Source organism: Bos grunniens, chromosome X, assembly GCF_055505025.1.
Source record: "Bos grunniens cultivar Pamir isolate PY7600 chromosome X, Bosgru_T2T1.0, whole genome shotgun sequence".
Taxonomy (NCBI): domain Eukaryota; kingdom Metazoa; phylum Chordata; class Mammalia; order Artiodactyla; family Bovidae; genus Bos; species Bos grunniens.
In genome coordinates, this window is record NC_141194.1 from 142,061,860 (window position 1) to 142,085,627 (window position 23,768).

General features: G+C 41.1%; 1 protein-coding gene across 1 annotated transcript; it reads right to left on the reverse strand.

Moving 5' to 3' along the window:
- Positions 1-9,036: 9,036 nt before the first annotated feature.
- LOC147341526 (RNA-binding motif protein, X-linked 2-like) lies at positions 9,037-13,454 on the reverse strand. Its single transcript, XM_086387169.1, has 4 exons — positions 13,435-13,454; positions 11,900-12,056; positions 10,121-10,298; positions 9,037-9,666 (listed from the first exon to the last, which is right to left on the reverse strand). Exons 1-4 carry the CDS (start codon positions 13,452-13,454, stop codon positions 9,602-9,604), a joined length of 420 nt encoding a protein of 139 aa, XP_086243295.1. The 3' UTR covers positions 9,037-9,601.
- Positions 13,455-23,768: the final 10,314 nt, after the last annotated feature.

Here is a 23,768-nt window from a genome sequence, read left to right on the forward strand (position 1 = left end):
CAGAATGTGGCCACAGACCCAAGGAGACCCCAGGGTTTCCTACAACCACCAGGGAAGGCTAGAGGAGAAAACAAGATGTCACACAGATAACAATTACACAGTATACTTTATGATTTGGCAACCATATGATATACTAATAAAAATTCAAGGAACTTAAGAGATCTAAACAATCATGAAGGATTTTTTTTTTTTTGGCTGCTGTTAGCTGCTTGCTAACAAATGCCTTTCTCTTGAGGAAACATCATCACAACCATCTCCAACATCAATTCTTACGCCAATTCTAAAGCTAGCCTAAGGTGGATAATATCAAATGCCTCAGTTTCTTATGAGGCGTAGAAAAACAAAGCATTAGTTCAGATTTTTTCGAACAACTTCTGTAAAGATAGTAGGTCATCTTCAGTCAACCCCAAGGTGCTCTTCTAAATTCTAAGCTGACAAAAGGTAACCAAATTTTTGACTGATGTTCATTATAGAAAGTATATTGGCATTAAATATACAATAGCTATATAGCTAGGTGACAAGCATATATTTTAGAGTAACTTGTGTCATATGGTTTTGCCCCTTTTTAGGACCCAGCACATAATTTCAGTATTCTTAATGATTCATCTAGGGACCAATGTGTCTTTGATGACACGCTATTGGTCATACTTAGTTTGCATGCATGCTAAGTTGCTTCATTTGTGTCCAACTCTTTACAACCCAATGGACTGTAGCCTGCTAGGCTCCTCTGTCCATGGAATTCTCTAGGCAAGAATACAGGAGTGGGTTTCCATGCCCTCATCCAGGGGATCTTCCTGATACAGGGATCAAACTTGCCCCTCGTACATTGCAGGCGGACTCTGTACCACTGAGCCACCAGGGAAGCCCATACTTAAAGAATAACAAATGCTTATCACAGATATAATTATTATTTCCAACTGGAAAAAAATGATGTGCTCTTATCATTCATTTTATGATGGAGTTCCCAGTAACACTTGCAGAAATCACGGGCCACCTATTTAGTAAAGGAAAGATACTAGGTTAAATCCTTTCAGTACAAATAGTCACACCCAAACACGTCTTCTAAGCTTACCTTTTCAGATGAAAGATATCAGCAAATGTTTGACTTTATTGTTTGGTCTCAACAGCATAGTGCACAGCACTTTATACTTCACTAGACTACCATTTAGACAATGACCAGGCTATTCCTTTCAAAAAGCTTCAAAACATGTTTACAGAACATCTGTACTAGATAAGGATCACTTCCAATTTAGGGTTCACTGAGTCCATTAACTGCCAAGATAGATACTTAGGAGGTACACATTCCAGTAGGTTAGAGGAAGGAAAGAGACAGACTAGGGTGTTAATTAGGCCACATGAAAGAAATAATGATATGCCAAGAAGTAAAAATTGTTCTTAACGAGCACTTTATTCACTGGCTGTTCAGCTTTGAGGTCACTGCGAGTTTGTCCACCAATGAATTGCAACTCTTCTGTGAAGTGAACCCATGAAAGGAACCAGTAAACATTCGTTGTTGCCAAAGATCAAGTAAAACCAATAGCTAGCTGGTTGTTCTCAGCTGGGCATAGTGCAGGGTGTATTTGTCCCTCTCAGATCTCTGACTCCAGGGAGCATAAGTGACTGACTGCCACAGCTACTGAGCTCTGAAATGCAGTGCTGCTGCACTTTCCATCATCACTGCATTTTCACCAAGGCCACATTTCTCATGGGCTGCTCTCAGCCAATGGCAGAGTGTAGCAGAGATGCTAAGATTGGTTATTCCTTCAAGACACAGGACTTCCCCTGCCGGGGTCCAGCCCCGGTGGATCCAGGGAATTCGAAGCGGGGACGGCGTCGGCGAGGATCAGGAAACAACTGCTTAATTAAATGTTAATTAAGGATATAAAGAGTAATAGAATGAGGATAGCTCAGTGAGGAAATTCAGTGGAGAAAAGAGGCTGAAATAAGGATAGCTCAGTAGGAAAATTCAGTGGAGAAAAGAGGCTGAATAATTCAGCCAGAAGGTGAGAGAAAGAACGACACGGGGAGACCAAGTTTCGGTGAACAAGGCCCGCACTTTATTTTCCAAAGTAGTTTTTATACCTTAAGTTATGCATAGAGGATAATGGGGGAAGGGGTAGAGGCATGCAGTAAGCCAGGCTTTCTTCCTGCAAACTTATCATATGCAAAAGCTTAGGTGATTTGCATCATCTTCTGGCCCGGAGGCCTGTTAACATTTTAAGACCCTTTCTTCAGAAAACTTATTTTTCTCTAAAGGTGATTGGTCAGGAGCCACCCTCCAAAAGCATTAGATAAAGTTGCATTCCTACAGAGCAAAGGTGTGGTGGGCTATAACAAGAAAAAGAATTAACTCAAGGGTCCCAGGTTACAAACATTAAAGCTACTATTTACACCAATTATATTAATCAATACACTGCCAGGGACACAGCAGGTAAGGGATATGGAAACTTAGCAGCAAACATTGGCCCAACAAGTGAAAATCCCTTCACCAATACAATTTCTAATCAGTCTTTTAACTGCTCAAAGGAATCTGTATTTAGACAGTTTAGAACATCTCCTGCCTCTCACAGTTGGGAGGCTCTGAGCAATCACATGTGGCCGGAAAAACCTATTCAGGCAGGCTAGAGGATTTCCAAAGGAGTTTGTAGGTTGAAACACTGTCACACCCAGGAATTATTAACTGGAGCTGTAAGCTGACTCTTTTTTCAGAGAGAGGTAGTGGGGGACAGCCCCCCGTAAAGCCAGAGGTGTAGGTGAAAGCACAAAGCAGAAAGTAGGCAGACTCTGGTTTTGGGGGTATATGCTCGAGAATTTCCAGGGAGACTCCTGAGGCTCGATCCCACCTTTGCGTATGCCGAGCCTCCTTCCTCATGACCTTTGTCATGGGCGGAGTTCCTCACGCTGGCTCCCGGCAGTGATAGAATTCCAGTTGAGCTATTCCAGATCCTGAAAGATGATGCTGTGGAAAGTGCTGCACTCAATATGCAATATGCAGTATGCACTCAATATGCGATATGCTGGCTCCCAGCATTCCCCCACAGGTGACTGGGCAGGGATGCTGTCAGGGAAGCAGCCCATCCTCACAAAGGATGGCAGGTCGACCTGAGCCCACATTACAGATGCAAAGTAGACAGACTTCATGGGGCAGAACAAGATAATACTTATATCAGCAAACAGCATGGGTATCAGTGGAGTTCTGCCAGTCCCCCAAGGGCAATGCAATGGGCTCAGAGACATGCTACCTATGTGGCGGGTTGCATCACTGCCGAGGAACCCAGGGTCAAGGGCCCAGGACCTTCTGAGCAAAGAACAAACAAACCAGTGCTCCTTCCCCTGGGAAGCGAGTGGTTAAACAGTAGTCATACTATGGTCACTTTGCCCTACAGAAATGGTTCAGCATCAAGAAGCAGGTAAACTGTGCTTTCAAGAACCTCAGCAAGAATGTGCAGATGCTCAGGGCCCATGGTGGACTGCCTGTCCTGAAAGACGCATTTGCTTCGCAAGATGTCCTTAGAATCGCACCACCTGGTTAAGAATTCTCCTCTCCACCCTTCCTTCCCTCCCTCTCTCCACCGGCGTTAGAGACCTGCATCTAGCCCCACAGCTCTCCCCTGACTCCCTCCCCACTCTCCCTCATAGGCCCTTACCCTGATAAATCTCTTATGTGTGTAATCCCATCTTGGCCCCTGCTTCTCAGAGAACCCGAATTATCACAGATGGCGCCAGCAGTGGTCCAAGAGAACAGGCTGTGTAAGACGGGGCCTGGGACTGCTTCAGTCACTGCCTGGTGGGCAGAATGGACACTGTCCTGAGGGGATGTGGGGCACGGATAGTCCCAGGCCTTGAGGACCCAACTGCTACAGATTTCTCTGGAGATGATGTGGGAAAACTGAGAAAACAGGCTGCCGGATGTGGTGATTCAGACTTTTGAAAATGGAGGAATAAGGAAGGCCTACAAAGACAGTGGAAATGGCTGGGTACTGTTAAGTGTACTGATGCCCTGCAGCAGGGCAATGAGAAATGGATGACCGTTAAGTAAAGAGTATGTGTGAGAGCCAGAGGGCCTCCAGCGAGCTTCCCAAGAGCCCCTCAGTTCCTGCAGTGGAGGAGTGGATGCAGCAGAGCAACAAAGAAGCCATAAGAGTTGCAGAACTCCAGGGAGATTAAATACTCAATATTTAACATATGGCAGGTTGGCTTTGCTGCAGTCAGGGCCACATGACTTCATATGGTTGGAAAATCCTTGGGACCCTGAAACTTGGGGTAGGAACATCTGGTTAGACTCTCCTGAAGGCGGTGGCTAGGAGACACCCCCAGCCAGCTCTCAATATGCCAAGGGGGCCATTCTTTCCAAACAAGGGCTTGCACACCCTGTGCTGGAAGATGCTAGAGGCTGCTCCCCTCACCAGACACGCAGTGCCCCCCGCCCCGAGCCAGGAGCTGTGTCCAGCCTCTTTCCTGGTTACCAAACTGCTATCTAGGATTAAATTCCAGCATTACCTGGCTAGGGAAGTGCTGGGCCTACCAAAAAGCTGCAAGAATTAACTGGCAGCTACTGACAGGAGCCATGGGAACACTGGGTTTGGTTTTCAAGGGTGCTGTATCAAGAATCAGAAAAGCAGGAATTCAGACTTAGAACTCAGCATATAGGATTTAGAGGGCTTCCCAAGTGGCTCAGTGGTAAAAGAATCCGGCTACAATGCAGGAGACATGGGAGATGCAGGTTCAATCCCTGGGTGGGGAAGATCCCCTGGAGGAGGGCACAGCAACCCACTCCAGTATTCTTGCCTGGAGAAGTCCACTGTCAGAGGAGCCTGGTGGGCTACAGTCTATAGGGCTGCAGACTCAGACACGACTGTAGCGACTGAGCACACGCACACACATACATACAGAATTTAACCCCCAGGCAAGAACTGCAGGGGTTGAGCAGCTTCCACTGAGGTGGCTCACAGAGGACTGGAGAAAGTGCTGGCCACCACTAGGCAAAGCAGGAACACCTGAGCTGTCCTGGCAAAGGACCAAGGAACGAATGAAGAGGCCAAGGGGAGTAGGTATCCTGGAGAGATTACATGAGGTTAAGAAACCTCACCAGAGGGTAGTATTCCATAGCAGGGTCCAGAGGATATCCCACTCACAGAGGCTCATTAGGTTCAGAGGTGGCCTCCTCTGCAGGCCAGGGATGGCAGTAAGAGATCATCACAGAGCTGGGGCCCCACAGTAATAAAAACCTAGGAAGTGCCGAAGAATTGATACTTTTGAACTGTGGTGGTGAAGACTCTTGAGAGTCCCCTGGACTGTAAGGAGATCAAACCAGTCAATCCTAAAGGAAATCAATTCTGAATAGTATTGGAAGAATTGATGCTGAAGCGGAGGCTCCAATACTGTGGCCACCTGATGCAAAGAGCTGACTCATCAGAAAAGCCCCTTGATGCTGGGAAGGATTGACGGCGGGAGGAGAAGGGGGCAACAGAGGATGAGATGGTTGGATGGCATCACTGACTCGATGGACATGAGTTTGAGCAAGCTCCGGTTGGTGATAGACAGGGAAGCCTGGTGTGCTTCAGTCCACGGGGTTGCAAAGAGTCGGACGTGACTGAGTAACTGAACTGAACTGAACTGAGTGGTGCTTATCCACCAGAAGCCAGGAAGACACAAATACTAAAGCGAACCTCAAGGTCAGAAGGGCAACCAAGCAGGCTTCACCCACATGGACTCATGGAAATAGCGCAAATGGACCATAGAGTCCCTAGAAGCAATACAGAGAGCCACCAAGGGTTATCACTCAAGATCTACAAGCTGAAAAAGGCAAAAGTGGGGAAACAGGGGGCCGAGGGAGGTTCTCCCCAATAAAAAGTCCAAATTACTTGCTCAATTTCCAGACATCAGCCCATCCTCAGATCTAGAAGAGGTAGCTGGGCCCCTAGAAGGAAGGACAATGCCATGTAATGCTTCTCCCAGCACTAGCGGTGTATGTACACTGGGGCAAGAATAGCCAGACATCTGAATACTGGATGCAAGATATATATGGTGTATGTAGATATATATATATATATATATATATATATATATACACATACATACATATTATATACACATTCATATATGTTATACCCTGTTTCTCTGAAAAACCCCTAATTGATACATAAATCAAATACATATTCCATGGAGATGCAGTGGATCAGCGCTGCTGTTAAACACCTGAATGATGCAGACAGTGGTAGGCTCTATGGTAACTCTGCACCTGTGGCCATATGGGGATTCCTGTATGACCAGCTGAAGGAGGAAACAGCTTGAGCCTGGTTTACAGATGGGTCAGCACTCAATATCTAAGTACAAAACGAAGATGGGTGGTATCTATGTAACAGCAGATACGTTCACGGGGGAGAAGGAACATTTTTCCAGTGGATGGAACAACAAAGCAGGGCACTTGACTTGGTGTGGAAAAAGTGGCCCAAAGTGAGACCATTTATTGAATACATAAGACTCCAGGAAGTGGCCAATGGCTTGACCATCCAATTGGAAGCCTGGAAGGAAAAGGGCTGGAAGATCAGAGACAAGGCGATCTGATGCAAAGGCCGTGGACTGACACATGGGAGCATGCAAAGTGTGCAGATTTCTGCATCGTATGTTCACCACCACCAGAAAACATCTGTTATGGAAGAGGCACTGAACCACCAGGCGGACACAACGACTCAGCCAGGTGCAGGGGCCTTCGTTAGTTACTACACAACTGGCATGATGGACACGAGCAGAGTGGTCACGGTGGCTGACGGAAGTCCAGCAGCAAGGACGCCTGTTTACCAAGGCTCATCTCCCGGGACTCCTCTGACAGGTGACTCTTGATCAAGGGCTCACCACTGGTCTTGCTGAAATAGTCTTAGAACTCCACTGCAGTCTTAAGACTTTTCCTATGTAACTTCCTTCTCTCCCTCCCTTTCTTCTCCAGAAGTTAGACATACATCATAGTCTGACAGCTTTCCCAGTCTCCGCCAGCTCCCTCCCCACTCTCCTTCATGGACATCCCAACCACCAATCTAGGTGCACATCTCATCTAGGACCCATACAAACACGCCAGTTGATTTAGCGCATTCACTATTAAAGCTCTAGTCCTCCGCTTTACAGTGTCAGAAATTCCATTTAATAATTCAGCAGAGGTATTAAGGTTTTGTGGACTGTTCCTATCAAATTCATAAAGGATTGATTAAATAAATAAGTAGAATAAAATAAATAAATAAAAAGAAATCTCAAAATGAGAAAGAACTACCCAGCAGACCACAGAGATATGCAATGGAGCTGACAAAGTGTTCCCACCTCACCAAGAGCAGCTACTCAAAAAGCAGACTAAGCACAGAAGCAGGTTGGTATACCTGGCTAGCCAAAAGGTGGAAACAACCCACATGTCTATCCATTCAGGAGTGGCAAACAAAACATGGAATATCTATACAATGGGACATTATCCATAAAAACGAATGAGGTGTCTGGAGAAGGGAATGGCTACCCACTCCAATATTCTTGCCTGGACAATTCCATGGACAGAAGAGCCTGGAAGGCTACAGTCCATGGGATCACAAAGAGGTGGACACGACTGAGTAACATTTTCACTGATACAATACGGATGCACCTCAAAAATAGTATACTAAGTGAAAGGCCCCAAACACAAAAGGCCACATGTACAATTCCACTTACATGAAATGTCCAGAATAGGTAAATCTACAGGAACTGAAAGCAGACTGGTAGTTGCCAGGGACGAGGAGGAGGAGGGGATGGGGAGGAGCTGCTTAATGGGTATACAGGGTTTCATTTTGGGGTGATGAAAATATTTTGGAACTAGATACGGTTGGTGGTTTTATAACACTGTCAATGTACCAAACTGCACTGAATATTCCCTTTAAAATGGTTAATCTCAAGATAAATATCGTATACTAACACAGATATACGGAAGATGGTACTGATGAATTTGCAAGGCAGACATGGAGAAACATAGAAAACAGACTTATGGACACAGCGAGAGGGGAGGAGAGGGTGAGATGTACGGAGAGTAACATGGAAACTTTCCATAACATATGTAAAATAGACAGCCAATGGGAATTTATTGTTATGTCTCAGGGAACTCAAACAGGGGCTCTGTACCAACCTAGAGGGTTGGGATGGAGAGGGAGATGGGAGGCTCAAGAGGGAGGGGACATATGTACACCTATGGCTGATTCATGCTGATGTTTGACAGAAAACAGAATTCTGTAAAGCAATTATCCTTAAATTAAAAAATAAACTCCAGTTTGGGACGACCCAGAGGGAGGGTACGGGGAGGGAGGAGGGAGGAGGGTTCCAGATGGGGAACACGTGTATACCTGTGGCGGATTCATGTTGATGTATGGCAAAACCAATACAATATTGTAAAGTTAAAAAATAAAATTAACTAAAAAAAATAAGTAAAATGAAAGAAATGTAAAAAAAAATAAAAAATAAATTAATTTTAAAAAATAAATAAATACTTTTTTAAATGGCGAATTTCATGTGAATTTCTTCTCAATCAAATACATAAATAAGTTATAAGGGAAAAAATGTAGACATATCAACCAAAACAAAAACAGCAAAATTGAAAAAAAGATGTCTACAATTTCAAAAAACAGGGGGCAGGTAGGCAAAAATAAGGAAGGGGCAGGCTGATGTTAAGAATCCTTATCACATGCATAGCAACCTGTCTGAACCTAGTTAAGCCACACTTCTCTGCTCAGTGGTTATAGCTGCCAACTGGAAAGGTTCTTAACGTGTAGCACAAAGACTGGAATTCTAGAACTGTCTGGTATTTCTCCTTCCTGGCCATTTCATCATAAATTGGGGTCATGAATTCAATGGCCATATTGATAAACCCAGAGTTAGGTACATGCTCTGGTAAGTACCAAAAGTACCAAGTATATTCCCAGGGACAATGGATTCTGCTCAAAAATCCAGGACATTTAGCTGTTACAAACTACAGCTCTCTTGATGATTAGTATACTCAAGGGATCAAAAGAATTCATTCTCAGAGACTTTACATGTAAATATAGTAAAAGAATAACTGAATTTCATTGCATTTGAAAAATACAGTTCATTTTTAATTCTACCGTGCTGAATAGCTGAGCAGGCTGCGGCATCAGTGATGCCTGAGCTCCCTGGGATTAGAGGACTCTGGGTCCCGGGAGTGCCGGGACCTTTTATGCCGGTGGGATTTATCTTGGTGCCTACTTCTACTCCTGTGACTACGCCCCTCAGAGCACCTGTCATGCCGCCCCTCAGAGCGCCTGTCATGCCATCTGGAATGTATGTCTGAGCTTCGACCCCTGTCTCTCTCCCTGTGCCGGTCTTCTCTCTCTTCCCTTCTGCTTGATGACTTGTGTTCGTGCTTGGACTTCTCCTTTCTTGGCTCCCTCTCTCGGTCCTCCATTCTACCACGGCAGGTCGTCCTGACCTCAGCGGAACTGGGGTGGGACTTCCGCACCTCCCTGGACTCTGACTTCTGACCCTTCTCTGCCTTCTCTGAGTGCTTGCCACTGTGCTTTTTAGAGCCAGGGTCATCCTTTTCCTTTATCATCTTGCTTCTGGGCAATGAAGAGGAGGCTGGCTACTCTGCCTGTACCTCCCGGCCGGTCTTCTGTCTTTCTTTTTTTTTCTTTTCTTCCTTTTTGTCTGGAGGAAAAGAGGGGCACAATCAGTAAGAAAAAGAAGATGGAAAAGATGGAGGATATACAAAAGAAAAGCATGCTTGGCAGCAGCATGAAACACTCACGGTCTCTACTTCTAGAAAAGTGCCTCCAAGAATGCAATCTGGATGTCTGTCACCCTTAATATGTCAGGTCGCTGTATAAGGCAACTCCAGCTCTTAAGTCTCTCTCTAAAGACCCTACCTCCAAACAGTCACGTTAGGTACCAGAGGGTTAGGACTTCAATGTACACATTTTGGTGGCCAGAATTTAGCCCACAGCATTAGTCTTCTGCTGATACTTCTTCTTTCCCAGTTAAAGTAAGGTTCCCCACACCTGCCCCCTTCACACTTGAGAACTGACTACCAACTCTCAGTGAAGGCTAAGAAGAGCAAACATTAAGCCTACCCAGAATCTTCTCATAGGCCTTAACCATTTACCTTTTTTGTGTTTTTTGGTGGGTTTGTCATCTTCAGAGCCCTCAGATGAACTTGGCGGAGGAGTATGAGTCCCACAGCCCCTCTCCTGCAGCTCTCTGGTCACCTCATCCATTTCTTCTGAGTCCTCAGGAAGTCGATAGTTAGATACATGATCCACTCGGATAGTTCTTCCTTTGATCTAGGACAGACAGGCACTGCTTTAGCAGATAGCTAACTACTTGCTACCAAACACAGCCTTCTATCTATTTGAACCCAGCTGCAGAAATCCATGGTTTGAACCATTCCCATTATCCTCTTGCTAATTCTGTTTCTCAGAAAATCTCAAAAGCAGACCTGCTCACGTGATGTGTCACAGCACACATCCCTACACATTCGCTCAACCCTGGGGGCAGTCAGGTAGAGCCTGGGGCAGCTGGAGATCCTGGGAGCCTCATCAGTTTATCCCAGAGTTCTATATAAATATCTCCATGTTATAAGTGTGCCATGAAGTGAAAAGAGCCTGGGAAGTACTGCCCCAAAGCATAAGCAGCATGGAAAACTGCAAGAGTTTAGATGCACAAACATGAATTACCTTCCATCTGTAACATTAATTTACGGTGAAACACACTGTTAAGAAGCCTGGAAGCCAAAAGGAATTCCTAAAATTCAGCTCAATGCTACAGCTGCTTTCTCAACACAAATGCATGAGGCCAAAGCAGAACAATAGCTGGGAGGGGGTAAGGAATCTAGAAAGGACTACTTTCTTTTCTCTTAAGCCCTCACTGCTTGCTCCACCCCCACCATACTGGAACCACTGGCTCATGCTGATACTATCACTGCGAATCCCAACTCTCCAGGTGAACAACAAAAAATTAAACCTTCACTTAAAACAAAAACATTCGGGCAGATACAGACTTATTCTATACGCAATGCCATCAGAAATGTGAAATGTCTGGCTTTTACTGTTCCATTCAAGAGCAAGTTTTTACTCTTACCCCTAAGCCTGAGTACTTTCACCTATCCCATTCCACCATAAAAGGTGGAATAAAGTCACCTTTTATGGTGACTTCCTATCACTGCTGGTGCAATCAGTGACAAAGTCTCCAAGTCAAGAGTCACCCCTCCAACCCGTGACAATGCTCATTCAATGGCAGTGCTTTGGGAGCATGTGGAGCATAGATAACCCTGACTTGCCCCGTCCCCTTTTTATGTCTCACTCTCATGTCATCACTCACCGTCGCACTTACAAGGGTGGAGGAGAGAGAATAGAGGACAGAAAACTTCAGAATGAGTTACTTTCATAGACTTTGTCATGAGATTTTAACTAGAGAATTTTCAGGGCCCAGTACTGCTAAGTCAATGGAGACATAGGAGAGACATACATGGCTAGGTCCTCAGCCACAAAACCATGATAGAACCCCAAATTCTCTGATACAGGACAGCATAAAACAGCAGTGTTTGCTAGTCTCTTTGCCCTCCAATACAGCAGAAATGAGAGTGGAGTGTGAGGAAGAAAAGGTGAAAAACAGATGCCTGGTTGGGTGCAAGATGAAGGGGAGTGGGGGGTCATGGTACCTATGCTCCTGAGGACATAGCTTGCTAAGTGGTGGGGAAAAGAAACGCGTGTTCACAGGGTCATGAGCCAGCGGAATTATTTCCTGGGGTCATTTCCCAGTCAGTATGTCCCCACACCTCTGCAACCCAGCTGACCAGTACTGCCCTTGAGCCTGCAGTCATCAGCTGGGAAATGAAACTGAAACCCTACACAATGGAAAAGTTCTGCTCAGTAAGCATACTCACCTTGATCCCATTAAAACTGTCAACAGCCAGAATTGTGCTCCTCTGGTCTTCATAGCAGAGGAAACAGAATCCTTTGGATTTCCCAGTCTTCTTGTCCGGTACCAGATTAATGTTAACAATCTCCCTGTATCTATTTAATTTATAAAAGACTGAGACACTACTGATTTAAAATGTAAAAACTTGCAGATTGGATGACAAAACAAAATTCAAATAATATAATCTGCACAGGAGACACACTGAGAACAAGATGACAAAGAAAGGTTAAAAATTAAAAGTTAGAAAAAGATATATCACGAACACCTAATTTTAAAAATGGGTGGTAGTATTAAGATCAAAGATGAATTCAAGGCCAACCAAAAGAAGCATTTAAATGTGACTAAGAGGGCTCTTTTACACAGAAAAAGGTCCTAATACATAAGTCATGAAATTTTATACATAAATTAACACATCCAAAATTTTAATTAAAAATACAAAGAGCAACTAAGAGTGAAAGTTATTAGAGATTTTAACACACCACTTTGAGTTCACAACACATAAAATTGAGAAAAATAAGTCCGAGGAATTAATATAAAATTTTATAACTACAAATAAACATATACTTAATAATATAACAATTACATTGTTAAAAATATTAACATCAGACTAGTAGATATACAGATATATTCGACTGTACAAAGAGTTTCTTCTCAAGAATCCATGAAACACATATTAAAACTGACTGTAGACTAGATCTCAAAGTAAACCTCAATCATCTCCAAAAACAGCACAGACCATGTTCTCCAATCATAATGTGAAACAGCTGGGAACAATAATTTCAAAACAAAAAATGCCCTAACTAGAACTTGAAACCTGTTCTCCAGGCTAACTACTGGATGAAAGAGAAAGTGAAATAAAATAAAGAAATCATGGTAGACTATTTAGAAAACAACAAAAATGGGAATATATACCAAAACTTAGTGTCTGTGTGTGTTAAGTCGCTCAGTCTTGTCCGACTCTTTGCGACCCCAAGCACTATAGTCCGCCAGGCTCCTCTGTCCATGGAATTCTCCAGACAAGAACACTGGAGTGGGTTGCCATTTCCTTCTCCAGGGGATCTTCCGGAACCAGGTCTCCTGCATTGCAGGCAGATGCTTTACCGTCTGAGCTACCTTTACCTTTACCGTCTGAGCCCACCAAAACTTACAGGATGTGGCTAAAACCACACTCAGGAAAATCTGTGACATTAAAGAATTTTATTGTTAAAAAGGAAAGGGGAATTCCCTGGCAGTCACAGTGGTCAGGACTTGGTGTTTCACTGCCAGGGTTCAGGTTCAAACCCTGGTCAGGGAACTAAGATCCCACAAGCCACAGGGGAGCGGGGGATAGTAAATCTTAGGAAGGTAGGTGGAAGTTAATAAAGACATAATTTAATGAAAAAAAATAGAAAAAATTCTGCCTTACTCATTATATAAAAATTAATTCCAGAAAAGTTAAAGCTTCATAAACTTAAAACTACAGTCATAAAAATACAATAGTAACTGATGGAAATGTTATACCTCAGCCCCAGATCTAGCATCTTACTTAAAAGAAAACACTAGAAACGATTCAACTATGGTATTCAGCTATTTAACACTATTTAATATTGTAGGTATTGGCCCATGCAATTAGACAGGAGAAAACAGATATAAAAAAAGAGTAAATATATGTGTATGTATAACTGACACACTTTGCTGCACAGCAGAAACTAGTACAACACTGTAAATCAACTATACTCTAATTTTAAAAACTAATTTAAAAATGAAAAAGTAAAGCTATCTCTGTATGAAGATTATATATGACGATATATATAGAAAACCCAAGAGAAGCAATGATAAACAATGTTAAAAACAAACAATATAACAAATCTGTAGGATAACAGGATATAAAGACGACAAAAATAAACCACCCTCTTACAAACAATAATCATAAGATATAAGGAAAGAGGAGCCCCATTTGTAACAGCAACAGCAAAAAGGTAAACTACTTAGAAATAAATCTAACAACAAGGAATCTACAAGGTCTATGCAGAGAAAACGCTTAAAAACTGCTGAAAGACACAAACACAGTTTTCAATAAATATAAAGACACCTCTTTTTCTGGCATAAGATGACTCAACATTATAAAGATATCAAAATCACCTCCCAAGTTAGTACTTATGTATAAGGGTGACACTCCAATTTGCTGGGGGAAAATATGGAGTTTTGAATAAATGCTGTTGGGACAACTAGATAGCCATTTGAAAAAATATGAAATTGGGTCCATATCTCACACTACACATCAGAATAACTCTAAATGGATCAGAGATTTCAATGCATAAAATTGAAACCATACAAGTATTAGAAGAGAACGTGAATGGGTGGGAAGAAATACTTTCTAATTATGACTCAAATCCAGAAGCAATAAAAGACTGATAAATTTGACCACTGCTGCTGCTGCTGCTGCTGAGGTGCTTCAGTCGTGTCCGACTCTGAGCGACCCCATAGACGGCAGCCCACCAGGCTCCGCCATCCCTGGGATTCTCCAGGCAAGAACACTGGAGTGGGTTGCCATTTCCTTCTCCAGTGCGTGAAAGTGAAACGTGAAAGTGAAGTGGCTCAGTCGTGTCTGGCTCTCAGCGACCCCATGGACTGCAGCCTACCAGGCTCCTCCATCCATGGGATTCTCTGGGCAAGAGTACTGGAGTGGGGTGCCATTGCCTTCTCCAGCAATTAGAGGACAGACTATACAGGGACAGCATGAGGGAGTTTGGGGGATGATGGAATTGTCCTTCATCCTAATTGTGAGGGTGATTACACAAATCTATTCAAGTATTAAAAAGAAAAATCTCATAGGACTGTACATCCCCTAAAAAGTCAATGTTACCATAAGATCATTTAAACACATGAATAAATGAACACATAAAAATTTAAAAATAATAAGTTTGCAAAGAAAAAAAAAATCACAATAAACAAAGTCAAATGACAAACTAGGAGAAAACGTCTGCAATTTACATCACAGATTAAGGCTAGAAAGCCATTTTTCTTTTTCCTTTTGCTATAAAGGACATTATCAGGACAACTGGAAGTCAAATAAAGTCTATAGATTAGATAACAGCATAACAGTGTTGATTTCCTGAATTTGATCACTATCCTGAAGTTAAATGTCCAGGTATTTTGGGAAATACACACTGAAGAATTTAGGGGTAAATGTGCATCATGTCTGCAATTGACCCCCAAATGGTTCAGAAAAAAAAAAAAATAATATGCATATAGGTGAAGAGAAATAATAAAGCAAATGTGATAAAATGCTAACATATGGGGACTCTGAGTAAAGGGGATATAGGTATTCTTCATTCTATTTCATAACTTTCCCGTTTTAACCCAGAAATTATTTCAAGTATTTCAAAATAAAAAGTAAAAGAAAAAAGAATACAGGAGCTGGCTTGACAGGATAACTACAGACCAAACTGGGACAGTTTGAGCATCAAGAAATAATAATAATGGCAATGTAGGATAACACATCAAATTAAAAAAATAAGTCCACAGCAATACAATACATGATAAAGTGTTAAAAACAATGAGTTAATATCCTTAATACATGAAGGGCTCTTGTAAAATCAGTAAGAAAATGAGGAACACACTAACAGGGAAAAAATAGGCAAATGATCTTAATAGACAACTTACAAAGAAAAAGAATAAGGGCCTATAAATCTACGAAGAGATGTTCTACCTCCCGGATGATGAAATAAAGGCAAAGTAAAATAATAATGAGAAATCATATGGCAATATTTTCTTAAAATAACCATTACTGATTAGGATTCAGGAAAATGAGCATTCCAGTCAGAGTGAAAACTGATACAACCTTTTCAGAGAGTAATTTGACAATGTTTATAAATTAATGTCATGAAGGAAACCATCAGGGAGGCATACAAAGATGTATATATCACAATGTACACTGCAGTATAATTCATAACAGCAAAATATTGGAAATAATGCCCAACATTGAAAAGAAGACAATAGACCTAGGAGTCTTGGGGCAATGGCTATGTACTACTTGGCTTAGAATTAGTTCAGCATTAAATGAACTGATGTGACCGCACTAGTGCGCATGATCTTTTTGAGGTAATGTTCCTCATCTGTGAAATGGGGATAAGATCCACTCTGCCTTCCTGCACTATGTATATAAATATTCTCCGGGCATGGTAGAGCCCTGAATAACTGAAAGATGAGATCAGAGTTCTTGTTTTGTGGGTAAATGTGCCTCTGGTGGGGGAGGTGGCACTTTCCCAGTGGGTGAGGGTTCAAAGGGGCTGAGGTTGTGACAGGGACTGACTCTACTCTGAGAGTACCCAGAATTTCAACAAAACTAAGAGCTGATTGTGGACAGTGGGGTAGGCCTGCCAGAAGAGAACTTTTAGCAGCTACTGGAGCCAGACTACAGGCTACCTATGAAGAGGACTGGAGCTCAGGGAAGACGAAGAGCTCATCTGTGTGTTTAAGAAACTGGAGGCTAAGATATCGGAGGGATAGGACGGGGAGAACACTTTCTCCCCCACAAATTCATCCAAAGAACATTTAAACGCTGAGAAAATTCCACAAAACAACTTCTGAATGCCGGCAGAGGACATCAGGCACCCAGAAAAGCAGCCCATTGTCTTCGAAAGGAGAGAGAAGAAATCCAGCTCCACCCACCAGAACACCAGCACAAGCTTCCCTAACCAAGAAACCTTGAGAAGCCACCTGTACAAACCCACACACAGTGAGGAAACGTCACAATAAAGAGAACTCCACAAACTGCCAGAATACAGAAAGGACACCCCAAACTCAGCAATTTAAACAAGATGAAGAGACAGAGGAATACCCAGCAGGTAAAGGAACAGGATAAATGCCCACCAAACCAAACAAAAGACGAAGAGATAGGGAATCTACCTGACAAAGAATTCTGAATAATGATAGTGAAATTGATCCAAAATCTTGAAATCAAAATGGAATCACAGATAAATAGCCTGGAGACAAGGATTGAGAAGATGCAAGAAAGGTTTAACAAGGACCTAGAAGAAATAAAAAAGAGTCAATATATAATGAATAATGCAATAAATGAGATCAAAAACACTCTGGAGGCAACAAATAGTAGAATAACAGAGGCAGAAGATAGGATTAGTGAATTAGAAGATAGAATGGTAGAAATACATGAATCAGAGAGGAAAAAAGAAAAACGAATTAAAAGAAATGAGGACAATCTCAGAGACCTCCGGGACAGTGTTAAACGCTCCAACATTCGAATCATAGGGGTTCCAGAAGAAGAAGACAAAAAGAAAGACCATGAGAAAATACTTGAGGAGATAATAGTTGAAAACTTCCCTAAAATGGGGAAGGAAATAATCACTCAAGTCCAAGAAACCCAGAGAGTCCCAAACAGGATAAACCCAAGGCGAAACACCCCAAGACACATATTAATCAAATTAACAAAGATCAAACACAAAGAACAAATATTAAAAGCAGCAAGGGAAAAACAACAAATAACACACAAGGGAATTCCCATAAGGATAACAGCTGATCTTTCAATAGAAACTCTCCAAGCCAGGAGGGAATGGCAAGACACACTTAAAGTGATGAAAGAAAATAACCTACAGCCCAGATTATTGTACCCAGCAAGGATCTCATTCAAATATGAAGGAGAAATCAAAAGCTTTACAGACAAGCAAAAGCTGAGAGAATTCAGCACCACCAAACCAGCTCTCCAACAAATACTAAAGGATATTGTCTAGACAGGAAACACAAAAATGGTGTATAAATTCGAACCCAAAACAATAAAGTAAATGGCAACGGGACCATACTTATCAATAATTACCTTAAACGTAAATGGGTTGAATGCCCCAACCAAAAGACAAAGACTGGCTGAATGGATACAAAAACAAGACCCCTACATATGTTGTCTACAAGAGACCCACCTCAAAACAGGGGACACATACAGACTGAAAGTGAAGGGCTGGAAAAAGATTTTCCATGCAAATAGGGACCAAAAGAAAGCAGGAGGAGCAATACTCATATCAGATAAAATAGGCTTTAAAACAAAGGCTGTGAAAAGAGACAAAGACGGTCACTACATAATGATCAATCCAAGAAGAAGATATAACAATCATAAATATATATGCACCCAACACGGGAGCACCGCAATATGTAAGACAAATGCTAACAAGTATGAAAGGAGAAATTAACAATAACACAATAATAGTGGGAATCTTTAATACCCCACTCACACCTATGGATAGATCAACTAAACAGAAAATTAACAAGGAAACACAAACTTTAAACGATACAATAGACCAGTTAGACCTGATTGATATCTATAGGACATTTCACCCCAAAACAATGAATTTCACCTTTTTCTCAAGTGCACACGGAACCTTCTCCAGGATAGATCACATCCTGGGCCATAAATCTAGCCTTGGCAAATTCACAAAAATTGAAATCATTCCAAGCATCTTTTCTGACCACAAGGCAGTAAGATTAGATCTCAATTACAGGAGGAAAACTATTAAAAATTCCAACATATGGAGGCTGAACAACATGCTGCTGAATAACCAACAAATCACAGAAGAAATCAAAAAAGAAATCAAAATTTGCATAGAAACGAATGAAAATGAAAATACAACAACCCAAAACCTGTGGGACACTGTAAAAGCAGTCCTAAGAGGAAAGTTCATAGCAATACAGGCACACCTCAAGAAAGAAGAAAAAAGTCAAATAAATAACCTAACTCTACACCTAAAGCAACTAGAAAAGGAAGAAATGAAAAACCCCAGGGTTAGTAGAAGGAAAGAAATATTAAAAATTAGGGCAGAAATAAATGGAAAAGAAACAAAGGAGAGCATAGCAAAAATCAACAAAGCCAAAAACTGGTTCTTTGAAAGCATAAATAAAACTGACAAACCATTAGCCAGACTCATCAAGAAACAAAGGGAGGAAAATCAAATCAATAAAATTAGAAATGAAAATGGAGAGATCACAACAGACAACACAGAAATACAAAGGATCATAAGAGACTACTATCAGCCATTATATGCCAATAAAATGGACAACGGGGAAGAAATGGACAAATTCTTAGAAAAGTACAACTTTCCAAAACTGAACCAGGAAGAAATAGAAAATCTTAACAGACCCATCACAAACACAGAAATTGAAACTGTTATCAAAAATCTTCCAGCAAACAAAAGCCCAGGTCCAGATGGCTTCACAGCTGAATTCTACCAAAAATTTAGAGAAGAGCTAACACCTATCCTGCTCAAACTCTTCCAGAAAATTGCAGAGGGAGGTAAACTTCCAAACTCATTCTATGAGGCCACCATCACCCTAATACCAAAACCTGACAAAGATGCCACAAAAAAAGAAAACTACAGGCCAATATCACTGATGAACATAGATGCAAAAATCCTTAACAAAATTCTAGCAATCAGAATCCAACAACACATTAAAAAGATCATACACCATGACCAAGTGGGCTTTATCCCAGGGATGCAAGGATTCTTCAATATTCGCAAATCAATCAATGTAATACACCACATTAACAAATTGAAAAATAAAAACCATATGATTATCTCAATAGATGGAGAGAAAGCCTTTGACAAAATTCAACATCCATTTATGATAAAAACTCTCCAGAAAGCAGGAATAGAAGGAACATACCTCAACATAATAAAAGCTATATATGACAAACCCACAGCGAACATTATCCTCAATGGTGAAAAATTGAAAGCATTTCCTCTAAAGTCAGGAACAAGACAAGGGTGCCCACTTTCACCATTACTATTCAACATAGTTTTGGAAGTTTTGGCCACAGCAATCAGAGCAGAAAAAGAAATAAAAGGAATCCAAATTGGAAAAGAAGAAGTAAAACTCTCACTATTTGCAGATGACATGATCCTCTACATAGAAAACCCTAAAGACTCCACCAGAAAATTACTAGAACTAATCAATGATTATAGTAAAGTTGCAGGATATAAAATCAACACACAGAAATCCCTTGCATTCCTATACACTAATACTGAGAAAACAGAAAGAGAAATTAAGGAAACAATTCCATTCACCATTGCAACGAAAAGAATAAAATACTTAGGAATATATCTACCTAAAGAAACTAAAGACCTATATATAGAAAACTATAAAACACTGGTGAAAGAAATCAAAGAGGACACTAATAGATGGAGAAATATACCATGCTGATGGATTGGAAGAATCCATATAGTGAAAGTGAGTACACTACCCAAAGCAATTTATAGATTCAATGCAATCCCTATCAAGCCACAAATGGTATTCTTCACAGAGCTAGAACAAATAATTTCACAATTTGTATGGAAATACAAAAAACTTCGAATAGCCAAAGCTATCTTGAGAAAGAAGACTGGAACTGAAGGAATCAACCTGCCTGACTTCAGGCTCTACTACAAAGCCACAGCCATCAAGACAGTATGCTATGGGCACAAAGACAGAAATATAGATCAATGGTACAAAATAGAAAGCCCAGAGAAAAATCCACACACATATGGACACCTTATCTTTGACAAAGGAGGCAAGAATATACAATGGATTAAAGACAATCTTTTTAACAAGTGGTGCTGGGAAAACTGGTCAACCACTTGTAAAAGAATGAAACTAGACCACTTTCTAACACCATACACAAAAATAAACTCAAAATAGATTAAAGATCTAAACGTAAGACCAGAAACTATAAAACTCCTAGAGGAGAACATAGGCAAAACACTCTCCGACATACATCACAGCAGGATCCTCTATGACCCACCTCCCAGAATATTGGAAATAAAAGCAAAAATAAACAAATGGGACCTATTTAAACTTAAAAGCTTCTGCACAACAAAGGAAACTATAAGCAAGGTGAAAAGACAGCCTTCAGAATGGGAGAAAATAATAGCAAATGAAGCAACTGACAAACAACTAATCTCAAAAATATACAAGCAACTCCTACAGCTCAACTCCAGAAAAATAAATGACCCAATCAAGAAATGGGCCAAAGAACTAAATAGACATTTCCCAAAAGAAGACATACAGATGGCTAACAAACACATGAAAAGGTGCTCAACATCACTCATTATCAGAGAAATGCAAATCAAAACCACTATGAGGTACCATTTCACGCCAGTCAGAATGGCTGCGATCCAAAAGTCTACAAGCAATAAATGCTGGAGAGGGTGTGGAGAAAAGGGAACCCTCTTACACTGTTGGTGGGAATGCAAACTAGTACAGCCACTATGGAGAACAGTGCGGAGATTCCTTAAAAAACTGGAAATAGAACTGCCTTATGATCCAGCAATCCCACTGCTGGGCATACACACTGAGGAAACCAGAAGGGAAAGAGACACGTGTACCCCAATGTTCATCGCAGCACTGTTTATAATAGCCAGGACATGGAAGCAACCTAGATGTCCATCAGCAGATGAATGGATAAGAAAGCGGTGGTACATATACACAATGGAGTATTACTCAGCCATTAAAAAGAATACGTTTGAATCAGTTCTAATGAGGTGGATGAAACTGGAACCTATTATACAGAGTGAAGTAAGCCAGAAAGAAAAACACCAATACAGTATACTAACGCATATATATGGAATTTAGAAAGATGGTAACAATAACCCTGTGTACGAGACAGCAAAAGAGACACTGATGTATAGAACAGTCTTTTGAACTCTGTGGGAGAGGGTGAGGGTGAGATGATTTGGGAGAATGGCATTGAAATATGTATAATATCATATATGAAATGAGTCGCCAGTCCAGGTTCGATGCATGATACAGGATGCTTGGGGCTGGTGCACTGGGACGACCCAGAGGGATGGTATGGGGAGGGAGGAGGGAGGAGGGTTCAGAGATGGGGAACACGTGTATGCCTGTGGCGGATTCATTTCGATATATGGCAGAACCAATACAATACTGTAAAGTTTAAAAATAAAATTAAAAAGAAAAAATAAAAAAAAAAGAAAAAAATAATATTATATATGTTAGTTAGATCTCCTAACAATGGTGGGCATTTTACACGTTAAGCTTCATTTAATTCAAAAGAAAATGTAAGAGGAACGTGTTGTCAATATTCCCATTTTACAGATGAGGAAACTGAGGCACAGAGGCAGTAATGCAGTTACAAGAAGTGAAACGGATGATGTCTTTGAGACTGTATTTATCTACACTCAATAAACTTTGTGGAAAAGGGCATTGTCTATCTAGGTTGTTGGAGAAAAAAACTCAATTTCAACTCTCTCTTCTAAAAAAGAAATGAAGTATTTTACTTAGATCTACTAAGTAACATCCTGGATGTGTCATATGCTCCGTTTCATTGGAAATAAAAGCAAAAATAAACAAATGGGACCTAATTAACCTTAAAAGCTTCTGCACATCAAAGGAAACTATTAGCAAGGTGAAAAGACAGCCTTCAGAATGGGAGAAAATAATAGCAAATGAAGCAACCGACAAACAACTAATCTCAAAAATATACAAGCAACTCCTACAGCTCAACTCCAGAAAAATAAACGACCCAATCAAAAAATGGGCCAAAGAACTAAATAGACATTTCTCCAAAGAAGACATACAGATGGCTAACAAACACATGAAAAGATGCTCAACATCACTCATTATCAGAGAAATGCAAATCAAAACCACTATGAGGTACCATTTCACACCAGTCAGAATGGCTGCGATCCAAAAGTCTACAAATAATAAATGCTGGAGAGGGTGTGGAGAAAAGGGAACCCTCTTACACTGTTGGTGGGAATGCACACTATTACAGCCACTATGGAGAACAGTGCGGAGATTCCTTAAAAAACTGAAAATAGAACTGCCTTATGATCCAGCAATCCCACTGCTGGGCATACACACTGAGGAAACCAGAAGGGAAAGAGACACGTGTACCCCAATGTTCATCGCAGCACTGTTTATAATAGCCAGGACATGGAAGCAACCTAGATATCCATCAGCAGATGAATGGATAAGAAAGCGGTGGTACATATACACAATGGAGTATTACTCAGCCATTAAAAAGAATACATCTGAATCAGTTCTAATGAGGTGGATGAAACTGGAGCCTATTATACAGAGTGAAGTAAGCCAGAAGGAAAAACATAAATACAGTATACTAACGCATATATATGGAATTTAGAAAGATGGTAACAATAACTCTGTATACGAGACAGCAAAAGAGACACTGATGTATAGAACAGTCTTATGGACTCTGTGGGAGAGGGAGAGGGTGGGAAGATTTGGGAGAATGGCATTGAAACATGTAAAATATCATGTAGGAAACGAGTTGCCAGTCCAGGTTCGATGCACGATGCTGGATGCTTGGGGCTGGTGCACTGGACGGCCCAGAGGGTTGGTATGGGGAGGGAGGAGGGAGGAGGGTTCGGGATGGGGAACACATGTATACCTGTGGCGGATTCATTTTGATATTTGGCAAAACTAATACAATTATGTAAAGATTAAAAATAAAATAAAATTAGAAAAAAGAAAAAAAAAAAAAGAAAAAGAGCACTCCCATTGTGTAGATGAGTAAACTGAGTCACAGAGGCATTAAGGAAGTGACTATTAAGTGAACGAGATGCTTTATGGTGAGCGTATTTATGGACACAGTAAAATTTGCAGAAATGGCACTATCTGTAGATTGTTGGTGAAAAAGCTCAATGTCAACTCCATCTATTAGGAAAAAAACAAAATTATGTGTGATACTTAGATCTACCAAGCAAAGTCTGTCTTGTTTTACCTGTTTGCCTGCATTTAATTCAAAAGAAAAACTACACAGAAGGTGGAATCAACGTTCCCATTTTATAGATGAGGAAACTGAGGCCCAGAGGTATTAATGAAGTAACTAGAAA